General features: G+C 38.9%; 1 protein-coding gene across 1 annotated transcript in view; it reads left to right on the top strand.

Annotated features, from left to right (window-relative positions):
- FAM83A (family with sequence similarity 83 member A) overlaps positions 1–11,851 on the top strand; it is a 40,042-nt gene extending 28,191 nt beyond the window's left edge. The window contains exons 4-5 of the mRNA XM_063450263.1: positions 10,116–10,282; positions 11,177–11,851. Of these exons, the coding sequence (XP_063306333.1) occupies positions 10,116–10,282; positions 11,177–11,691 (682 nt within the window). The 3' untranslated portion in view covers positions 11,692–11,851. The remainder of the gene's footprint in view (positions 1–10,115; positions 10,283–11,176) is intronic.
- The last annotated feature ends 203 nt before the right edge of the window (positions 11,852–12,054 follow it).

Here is a 12,054-nt window from a genome sequence, read left to right as displayed (position 1 = left end):
CAGGATAGTCACTCTGAAAGATAATACGAAATAATCTGTAAAGAACAAGGGATATCCAATCCATCACTGAACTGAGGTCTAAACTGTTACAAAAATGAATTTGTCAGTTGATTGTGTTTGTGTGTGCATTTTACTTTGCCCAAGGTTAAGGTTACATTTCTAGAAAGCGGGTCACTTATCACTGAAAGGTTTCTTGACAATGACAGACACATCCTTTAAAGAAAGTTATTTGAGGTTTCCAAGGCAAAGAGCCCCGGGCTCTAGGAAGATCGAGACATTCTAACCTTCTGTTTGAATGAGGGTCATTTGACAACTACATTAATTATCCATTTTGCAACCCCAATGGAAAAGTTAAACCCATTCTAATGATGGGCAAAATATTTGTATTTTATCTTTTAAGTAGTAAACATGGAATAGTTTAATAATGGGGAAAATATTAGCATTTTATATTTAAAGAGTTAACATCTCTGTACCATCTCTGTGAGGTGATTACTGTTTATGTATTCAATATGGTGACTAACAAAATGGCGGAGGGATTGTGTGTAATGGAATATACACTGTAGGTACAACTATTTGTCTATTACATAATAATAATGATGAAATTAATATAGCATTAACAGCGTTATTTGACTGGAGGAATTTAAAGTCCTCCATCTACACTGGATTTTCCAGCAGTTGAACTCAAGATTGACATTTGGACGCCAGTTAAACCTTTGATAATGTGTGTGACATATGACAAACAGAGGATATGAGAACACCGATGACAATAACAAACTATAGCTTGACCTTCAATTAGTCCCCGCTCAGCTCTCAAACAAGTTAATACTCATATGTACCACTAAAGAGAGAACACAGGCCTGTTCCATATCAGACAGATTCCACCCATAAGATTGGACCTGATACAAAATATAACTCTTTCTGCTCGAGAAACAGTAATCCCAGATAATCATATCTTCTTATATCTTCTGTTTGGTTTTGTTGCAATGCATGTGCTTAGGGTCTCTCTAAGTTGAAAGGGTATTCCAGACATTGGGCCCATGCTCACTGTGTCTAGAGGCAGGGCCGTCTTTAGCGCGGGTCAAACGGGGCAGCTGCCCCGGGCCCAGTTGCTCCTGGGGGGCCCCAAAACAGCTGCCCCGTGGGCCCCGTGATTTGAGCAGCCCCCATGTACCCTGCGGTGCGGCTGCACAGATCCGCACCGGCACGCCAACTAAGGAGGCCCCCCGGGTGGCCCATGCACTAAGGGCCACCTGGTAAGCATGTGTGAGCAGGGGCCGGTCGGGCGCTGTGACATTTAAGCAGTGCGACCGGACCCCTTCCTGTACCGGCTGGGAGGAAGTGAGTGCCGCGCGTCACTTCCTCCCACCGGAGATAATAGCCGCGCGGGAGGAGAAAGGCAGGGAGGAGGGGAGTTCCAGAGGAGAACTCCCATCTGCCTCAGTCTGCCACTGGACCCCAGGGAAACCACCCTCCAGGAAAAGGTAAGAACCTGGAACGTGGCTAAATGTGTGTGTGTGTCAGTAGTATGTCTGTGTATGTCAGTATGTCTGTGTGTGTGTGTGTGTCAGTATGTCTGTGTGTGTGTGTGTGTGTGTCAGTATGTCTGTGTGTGTATGTCAGTGTCTGTGTGTCAGTATGTGTGTATGTCAGTATGTCTGTGTGTGTGTGTCAGTATGTCTGTGTGTGTGTGTCAGTATGTCTGTGTGTGTGTGTCAGTATGTCTATGTGTGTGTGTGTGTCAGTGTGTTAGTGTGTGTGTGTGTGTATGTCAGTATGTGTGTGTCAGTATGTTTGTGTGTGTGTATGTCAGTATGTCAGTATGTTTGTGTGTGTATGTCAGTATGTTTGTGTGTGTGTGTGTCAGTATGTCTGTGTGTGTGTGTGTGTGTGTGTGTCAGTATGTCTGTGTGCATGTGTGTGTGTGTGTGTGTTAGCATGCCTGTCGGTGTGTATGTTAGTATGCCTGTGTGTGTCAGTATGTCTGTGTGTGTCAATACATCTGTCAGTGTAGGTGTCTGTGTGTGTTTCAGTATATCTGTCAGTGTATGTATCTGTGTGTGTTTAACCCGAGTACGTGACTTTATCCTTTTATGCTCCCTTGATGGTCATTCTATTTATTCCTTGACAAGTGGCCTATTTTGACCAATTGGCACTGAACTCAAATATTTTAGGTAGTAAATGGGCTTTTACAATTATATTCCAATGCTCTGCACTATTGGCTCGGGAATTGTATTTGTGTTTTTGTCTCCCCTATGTTTTGACTCTTTCCATGTGTTTAGAGGTAACCTCACCAGGGATATCAGTGAGATAGTTCAGTGGATTTAGAGGCAACCTCAACAGGGATATCAGTGAGATAGTTCAGTGGATTTAGAGGTAACCTCACCAGGGATATCAGTGAGATAGTTCAGTGGATTTAGAGGTAACCTCACCAGGGATATCAGTGAGATAGTTCAGTGGATTTAGAAGTAACCTCACCAGGGATATCAGTGAGATAGTTCAGTGGATTTAGAGGTAACCTCACCAGGGATATCAGTGAGATAGTTCAGTGGATTTAGAGGTAACCTCACCTGGGATATCAGTGAGATAGTTCAGTGGATTTATAAGTAACCTCACCAGGGATATCAGTGAGATAGTTCAGTGGATTTAGAGGTAACCTCACCAGGGATACCAGTGCGATAGTTCAGTGGATTTAGAGGTAACCTCACCAGGGATATCAGTGAGATAGTTCAGTGGATTTAGAGGCAACCTCAACAGGGATATCAGTGAGATAGTTCAGTGGATTTAGAGGTAACCTCACCAGGGATATCAGTGAGATAGTTCAGTGGATTTAGAAGTAACCTCACCAGGGATATCAGTGAGATAGTTCAGTGGATTTAGAAGTAACCTCACCAGGGATATCAGTGAGATAGTTCAGTGGATTTAGAGGTAACCTCACCAGGGATATCAGTGAGATAGTTCAGTGGATTTAGAGGTAACCTCACCAGGGATATCAGTGAGATAGTTCAGTGGATTTAGAGGTAACCTCACCTGGGATATCAGTGAGATAGTTCAGTGGATTTATAAGTAACCTCACCAGGGATATCAGTGAGATAGTTCAGTGGATTTAGAGGTAACCTCACCAGGGATACCAGTGCGATAGTTCAGTGGATTTAGAGGTAACCTCACCAGGGATATCAGTGAGATAGTTCAGTGGATTTAGAGGTAACCTCACCAGGGATATCAGTGAGATAGTTCAGTGGATTTAGAGGTAACCTCACCAGGGATATCAGTGAGATAGTTCAGTGGATTTAGAGGTAACCTCACCAGGGATATCAGTGAGATAGTTCAGTGGATTTAGAAGTAACCTCACCAGGGATATCAGTGAGATAGTTCAGTGGATTTAGAAGTAACCTCACCAGGGATATCAGTGAGATAGTTCAGTGGATTTAGAAGTAACCTCACCAGGGATATCAGTGAGATAGTTCAGTGGATTTAGAAGTAACCTCACCAGGGATATCAGTGTGATAGTTCAATGGATAGGACACTATAGTATCTTGGAGTCATAGTTTAAATTACTGTCAAGTCACCCCAGTCGTTGATCTTTCCAAAGTCGAAAAATAACATAAAAACAAATGCAAGACTGTTCACTCGAAATAGAAGAATAATATAAACAAGAAAGAAAAACTTTATTTCAATAATAAAAAAGACAGAAAATGTGACAGTACTCATCTATCTCTTAATGATCCATGTAGGGATAGATTTGTAAGCATTGCCACATATTCCATATTATTTCTCATTTTTCATATGATGTTGATTGATACAATATGTATCCAGTAAGTTGGTTAACACTACTTGACCACAGGATATACTTGGAAACTAGTGTCAAGCGTAATGTACCTTTACTAGTCAAAGCGACTCTATTACCTTTTGGGATCTTTCCATGATTTGCAAAGACCCCCGATGGTGTCATCACCCCTTAGTGTCTGAATGATGTGGAAGGTATATTTTACTGTCCACCGACATTTGTTTCCAATGGGTCCTCTTAATCTCCTGGCGTTTCATCTGTCAGGAGCCCACGTCAGTGCTGTACTCTTACGCATGCACGCGTGTACAACACTGAGGCCTCTAGGGGATCCCGCAAGACCACTGGGGCCTCCATAAACATTTTCACAATGAGCAAGACAAGGACTTATTCCCTCCATAGTCCCTACTTTGTCACATGTATGTTAGGAGAAAAAGATTTAAAAAGTAGCACGGATTATCAATGAGGAAGAGAAGAAGGTAAGCATAGGGTGATCAAGCTTTAAATACTTTTATTTTTTATTTTATATTTATTTTTTAATATTTGACTATCCCAATGAATTTATCATCAGATATCACTTGACTTTAACAATGATTGCTGAGATAATTATCTAAATTACATCTTGGGGTTGTTCTCATTGTGACACCGAGCATGTGAAAGCTGGCACGAAGACTGATTATTACAATTGGATATTTCATGCCTCGCTATCATTTTCCAAAGCATTACCCTTCAATTAACTTGTCAGATCCAATAGTTCACTCCTTAACTGAGTGACAGGAACTTGCAGAAAACTTATCAAACTTGGCAAGCAAGTTTTTTTTTTCTTCTTCTCATATTTACAAACATGCAGTTTCATGCAGGTGACAAATTAACCTTATCATCATATACAAAGGATAGGGTTGTTACCATTTGGATAACTGAGGCTTCATACTAGAAAATGTCTCTAGTGACATTACAACTGCAATATAATTGTAGACTGTGTTACACTGGAGGGTTTGTTAGCTAAAGTTTTTTGTTTTTATTTTCCCTGAAATCTGGAATTCTTTTAGAATGTTCTTGGAATTCCAGGCCGGTCAAATAAAGCAAAAGTGAATGTATGTATGAGGTGAGAGGCAATGCATATTAACAATAAGATATGGGTTTCTGCAGCATGGAGGGTTTGCTCTACAGCTTTCTACTTAAAGTCTCAAATATGTTACAATCCATTTCAGCACATTGTCTTTCTTTAGCAGAATTACGCAATGGGGCAATACATTACATAAATACAATATGATGTCTGGTTCATGGAGATGGGGAATTTTGTGTTGCTGGGGCCCAATATCTCACTTGTGTTTCCAGCTAGGCTGAAAATCTTGGTCATAATTTTCCTCTTTTTTGGAAGTTGTCAGACTGTATCCATCCACAGGAATAACATAATGATGTCTACTCCGATCTGTTAGTTGGATACAATAGAAAAAAAAAAAAAAAAAAAATATATATATATATATATATATATATATATATACGGTAGATGTCAAAAATACAATAACATTGTAAAAAAGACAATATCACTGTAGACGACAAATTTAATCTAAGAGGGAGTTTGTTTGTGATGATGACACTTGAATAATATAATGCAAGATAAGATTTATTTTAATCAAACCATTATTAATAAGGAAACACTCATGAAACCAATATAATGATCAATAACCCATGATAAGCCAGATCAATACTGTCTCTTTCAAATGTAGAAAAACATATCTTTATCTTGTCATGTCAGGGGTGGGTAAATAGGACCTCCGGGTGTCTTCTCTTCCCATAATTCTCGGCAGCCAATGAACCCACGCTTCTTTTATAACATCAAAACAATGTTTAGAATGGAAAAAGAGAAAAAGATGAAAACACATTAATTGGAACAGACAGAATTTGAGAAAAAAAATACAATTAGCCATTCTTCAGAGGTTTCTGAAGAATAAAAGAAAATCAGTTCAGAGCTTAAAAACTGCGAAACATACAACAAAGAAAGGATTATTTAATTGAGGGTTTTCATAATTCCTTATCTCCAGTTTAATGAACAGATCATAACTGATTCCTGAGTATCCATTTAAAGGATATAACGTGCCATAGAAATAACCTGTATTGACTGATTTAGCAGGTAGCAAGGGTAAATGGCCTGTCAGTGTGTAGAACAAAGTGTTACAAAATAGCAATTATTTGCAGCATTCCATTGGTTTTCACGGTAATTGCTCTATGTGTAGTATTTTGCTCCAGAATTGCTCTTCATAATGTGATTGCAGGTTGGTAGCTATGCAGCTCATTTGCTCCATTCGGGAATGTCATGCATTATGTTTCCCTCTGTTTATTTGTCACGTTTCTGATTTGCCAAAATGTTGAGTCTAGTTAATAATGTCTCAACAATTTAGCATATATAATAATATATTTTCTGTTTGGCTCCAATTATCTTATCAGGTTAGGAGCGAAGGACAGGTTAAAGATTCCCTATGAACTCGCTTGTTATGCCACAAAATTGTGGGGTGCGTAAAGGCTTCTTATAAGTTAGCAATTCCTTGATTTGCTTGAAAGAGTTTATGCAATCAAGAATAATGATCAAATTATGACACTCATTAGGGAGAGTGTTTTCACATGAATGTGATGCAATCTCACTTTCTTGTTTTTTTTTATCTGACAGCTCTTTTGTGTTTTATCACTTTATTTTAAAACAGGTGTAAATTATGGAGCCAGCAGTCAAAGTAAATATGTTTTCTTGGCACCAATGCATATTTATTATGTGCACATTGGAAAGGGTGGCACTAGTGAGTGCCAAGTTTGGGTGTATCTTCTCAAACTGGCATCCTCATCAGGCATTTCTTTTAGATTCTCAGCTAATTTGTATTAACAGGTGTATAATGTGACGGTAGAAAAACATACTATATCTTACAAAGTCGAACTGCTGATGACTTTTTTTTGTTGAATGTGGTTCCTAAGTCTAGGTTGGCTTTGAGTCACTTTCCCTCCCAGTGTACAACTGACCCATTGTTGTAGGCTATACTTGCCCCCTTTGATCTTTAGGGGCACCTCAACTTTGCAACTGTATGCCTTCCTGCTCAATGAACTCTGGATCCACTCATCGACCCTTAGGACACTGGCCACAACTGTCCATGTTGTCGTGAACTAAGGGACAGTGTGCTTCTGCATCGTTAAGAAGAACCATTGGACCTACCCATCTATAGGCTTGCATGTATGTGGACGATAGGACAACATTTTTATCTATAAACTGAAGCACCTCCATGATGAAAGTTGGTGTGGTGCACACTATGACCTGCCTGAAATCTAATTGCCTTTAAAATCTGTATGTGGCCAGGAGTTCCAAGATTCACCTTTGGTAATACACAGAATCTGTTCAGATAACAGGTTATATAAATGTGCAATATACTGTAGCAAACTGTCTACAACTTTTCATTTGGGCAGGCTGCAGTCATTAACTTAATCCAGTTAATTAAACCAGGATTACAGGAACCTTCATAGGTCGGTTGTTATTTTCACTCTTGTTCTCGTCAGTCACTTGAGATGGATGGCTTCTTGCCTTTGGTCACATTTACAATCCCCTGTCTAGATTGTAATCTCATAATTTCTCATTTTTGTTTTGTGTTTGGTTGCTTCCAAAGTGGACCATCTTGAATTTAATAGACTAACCTGTATGTCATCGTCAACCCTCGGGTCGAGAGTAATGTAAACATTTCCAATGAAGAACTGGACATATCTCTCCGATCAGGCTTTAGGGTATATGTGTGTAAATGCCAGGGGTGCCGTCAGTAAGATTATGCACTTTCATGTCAACTTTGTTCCTACTTGTTCATAATTATCATTCACTGCTGGAAAACATTCTGTGATTATTGTCCTGCATTCCAACGTAGTTAATCAGCATGATCAGAAGATCACAGCCCTGCCCTTTAAATTACCGTGGGGGTACTGAATATAAACAAAATGCACGCACTGAAATCAGAATTTTTTTTTCTATTGGGATAAAGTTTTACTACAATCATTACAGATTGGGAAACCGATATACAATATTTCCATGCGCTATGGACCACAGGTTTTCAAATCCATCTTAAAGGGAACTGTTAAAAGTTATCTATGTACCTATATTTTAATGTATACATTGTTTTAAATCAGATAGAGGCATAGGTTCGAATATATATATATTATCAAAATCAGTATTTATATAATGATATATTTTTATCATGTCATACGTAGCGTGGCTTCTAAAAGAGGTCTGTTCGTCTGCACACATAATTCTGAATCTTAAGAAAGCCTTGTGATCCACCTGATGTCTGGTTAATTTCCCTGCTAAATATCTGCAATTTATTGACTAATACATAAATATATACATTTTCTTAAGTTTTTCAACTTTTTAGAAGGCGTTGTACCCCCCAAAAAAAGTTTTTATGCAAGAAGTTTGACATGAAAATCTCAGAACTTAACATTATTTTTTTTTTTGTGAATAAACTCACTGTGAAGGAGTTAATCCTGTAGTTTGTTTATAAGTCTCAACTAACCATACAAACTTCAGAAAAATATATGCTACATAGTCTGTTTGTTTAAAGTAAAACTGTACACTCTATTGGTCTGAATAAACTAAATATCATTTGTGAACACACCTGCCTTGTCCTCCTCGTTCAGATTATTCTAAGGCAATTTCCCATTGTTCGAATAATATTTTCTCCTCATCTAATTGTGTTTCAACATTATTATGAGGTCAGTTCACAAAACAGTAACAAGGTTTTTCACTAAATTGAGGATTCAATGTAAATTCAAGGTCCATTTCAAATTTAAGGACAAAGTATTCAAACTAAAGCATGGCTGAGTTAGAGAATGTTTTATTTTCAGCTAGTTTGACGTTAAATTTGAAATTCACTTTGAATTCTCACTTTAGTGTTTAATTTTGAGAAAATTCCTCCTCTTCAGAAAAAAAACTATGGACTCCCATAGCTGTCATTATTTACTCATCTCAGTTAGTGGGTCCCCAGGTTTTTTGTGGCTGTCCAACTACAGCCCAATGCATCTGAATAAGTAGTCATTGCAAGGCAGGTGCTCTGGACAATTCCTTCTTCTTGAGTGTAGTTCCACTGAGCTAACCAGACCAGGAAGTAACATGACCAATTGACTGATTGACAGCTGGTGGGTGGGGTGGGGGGTATTTTGTAACTCGGGATTTTTTACCTAAATTGTTCAAATTGTGTTTCAACTCCGTAAAGCTTTCTGACTGGCAAATTTTTTTTGCTGTCATAAATGTTTTCCTTTATATTTAGCAGCTAAACTCACTCAGGTTATGTAATTATTTATCAAGTAATTATAAGAAGTCGCAAAGAAGCGACAAACAAAGAGCAATTTCGACACTGCATAATGCAGGCACTCCTTGTCTCATTGAAGTGCTGGAACATATGGGATTTCTTGGTGCTATGCTTTTGGGCAGAAGTTGATATCTGCAGCTGCTATGATTTTAATTAAAGGGACACTATAGTGACCAGAACAACTACAGCTTATTGAATTTGTTCTAGTGAGTAGAATCATTACCTTCACTGCATTCAGAGAAAATGCAGTGTTTACATTACAGCCTAGTGATAACTTCACTGGCCACTCCTCAGATGGCTGTTAGAGATCCTTCCTGGGTCATGGCTGCCTAAAATGCATCCAAACATTCAGTGTCTCCTCCCTCTGCATGCAGACACTGAACTTTCCTCATAGAGATTCATTGATTCAATTCATTTCTATGAGGAGATGTTGATTGGCCAGGGCTGTGTGTGAATCATGCTGGCTCTGCCCCTGATCTGCATCCTTGTCAGTCTCAGCCAATCCTATGGGGAAACATTGTGATTGGATCAGGCTACCACTTCTGATGATGTCAGCAGACTGCTTGTTTTTTCGAGGCAAACAGCATGCAGATCTACAGCTTCAGGCTTGAATACAGTAAGATTTTGCTATATTTATGGAGGCATGAGGAACCCAGGGGGGATAGATGGTGGTGTTAACACTATAGGGTCAGGAATACATGTTTGTGTTCCTGACCCTTTAGTGATCCTTTAAGCCTTCTCATGATAATTATATTGCTTGCACAAAGGAGCTGAGGAGACAGATACATGCAACTTTTCTCCCCAGCTCCTCTCCTGAATCTAATGGGAGAGGGGTGAATTTATAGCAGCAGATATAACGGAAATTTAACCGTAGCTTATGTTAAAAGATACGAATAATGTACTGAAATAAATTATATATATATTTGAATTTCATCCTTATTTCTCTGTACATAATTAGTTCATATAAAATTCAAAGATTGTTTATTTGTTTTATTTAATTCCAGTTTCACATGGCTCTCGGGTCAAGTTCATCGGAATTTCTTGTCCAAGTTTTCCGGACGTGTGGTGGAATTGTTCGATGAGGAGTTCCAACATCTGTATAGCTCATCCAAGCCAGTGATGGGTTTAAAGACACCAGCACCAATGGCACCTGTATTAAAGCAGCAAAACAGTAAGAGCACAGAATATTTCAGTATTAGTCATTTTTATATATATTTATTCGGGATACTTTCAAATCTTGTAGTTTCCTACTAAAATAACATGTAGATTCGCTGGGAACACGACGTGTAGATTTAATTGTGTGATTGCAAATGAAGAAAAGACACAGTTCCAAACATTTTAACTATCACAATACAATTTATTTGGCTTTGTTAAGCTATCGTTACCGTGGCTTTCTTTGGTGACACCTCTTTAGTTTTTTAAATGTATCTTCCCTCACTGATTCACCTGGTTTCCACCAATCAGCATCTCCTCATAGAGGTGAATTGAATCAAATTAAATTAAGAATATATAGAGGAAATGTATGCATTTTAATTATGAATACTTTTATATATATCTATTCCTATTTTTTTTTAAAAAACATTTTTGCTGATCAATTATGAGGCACCTGAAATTGAATTAAAGAGCCAGAAACCGACCAATAAGATACTTGAGGGGCGGACATCAGACTAGTGACTAAAGATCCCTGTTGCCAGCAGGCGGAAACATAGCCGGAAAAGACTCCCGGTGGCATATCACGGACAAGACAGGGGCTCCCCGACCACAATACATGACTAGCAGCCTCCATGGACTTGGCCCCACTAGGCTGGTACCCACCGTTACACTATACCCATGTTCCACCATGGTCATGAATAACTGTAAACCTGCAAGATGCCCTCTGGCACTAATGTTTTACTAATGATGTCAACGCTGTTACCTTTATTATCACATGACGGTTTATATATGTCAAATATTGTTTTGTATTCCACTGTCTACCACTCAAGCGAAAATAAAGAATTAAAAAATAAATAAATAAAGAACCAGAAACCATAGCTCATCCATATCTCTTTGTTTCATATAATTCCAGGTATTAGTATGATGTCCGACAGCAGTTCTGCAATCAGCCCCAATACGACGTCTGAAAAGCTCAGTGGTTCTTCTGCAACGAGCTTCTCCCAGGTTTCGCTGCGCCCGTCATCTCCAATAAACATCCCACCACCTCTACAGCAATTCTCATCTCCAACAAACATTGCACCACCTGTACGACAATCCTCATCTCCAACAAACATCCCACCACCTGTACGACAATCCTCATCCCCAACAAACATCCCACCACCTGTCCGGCAATCCTCATCCCCAACAAACACATCAACGCCTGCCCAAACATCACTGCACAGAATGAATTCCTTCCATAATTACTCGTCTTATAGGACTCCAACTTCTCCAACCAACTATCAGCCTACTTATTACCAAAGGAATCATGTGCAAGAGACACCTACATTCCTTTACAACAAGAACGCCAACATATATCGGTCACTGAGAGAGAGGCGCGAAGACTTTACCACCTCCAGGTTTACTCAAAGCTGGAGATTATTTACTTAATCTACCACACTTTCATTTTAAAACTAAGTGGCTCCCTCTGTCACAATTGGACAGCTCATGTCCTCTGCTGGCTGAGCATGCTGGGCACTGAAATCCAGCAGCCGCTGCAAATTTGCAGCCCCTGGTCCATGCACTGATATTGTATGCACTAAGAATGAAACTGCACAAATATTAAAATAAAAATATAACAGGGTATATATATCATAGTTTAAAACCAATTAGAGAAAAATAAAGATTATCTATGCACAATCTCTGAATCTTTTGATTTTGCAAGTAGGTGCTGTGAAGAATCATTTTTTTTTAAACCAATTAAATACTGTGCATCAGATTCCTTTTAGGGTTAAAGCTGGTGAAATTAATATT

This window comes from Pelobates fuscus, chromosome 4, assembly GCF_036172605.1.
Source record: "Pelobates fuscus isolate aPelFus1 chromosome 4, aPelFus1.pri, whole genome shotgun sequence".
Classification (NCBI taxonomy): Eukaryota; Metazoa; Chordata; class Amphibia; order Anura; family Pelobatidae; genus Pelobates; species Pelobates fuscus.
This window is presented reverse-complemented; position numbering and strand designations above follow the sequence as displayed.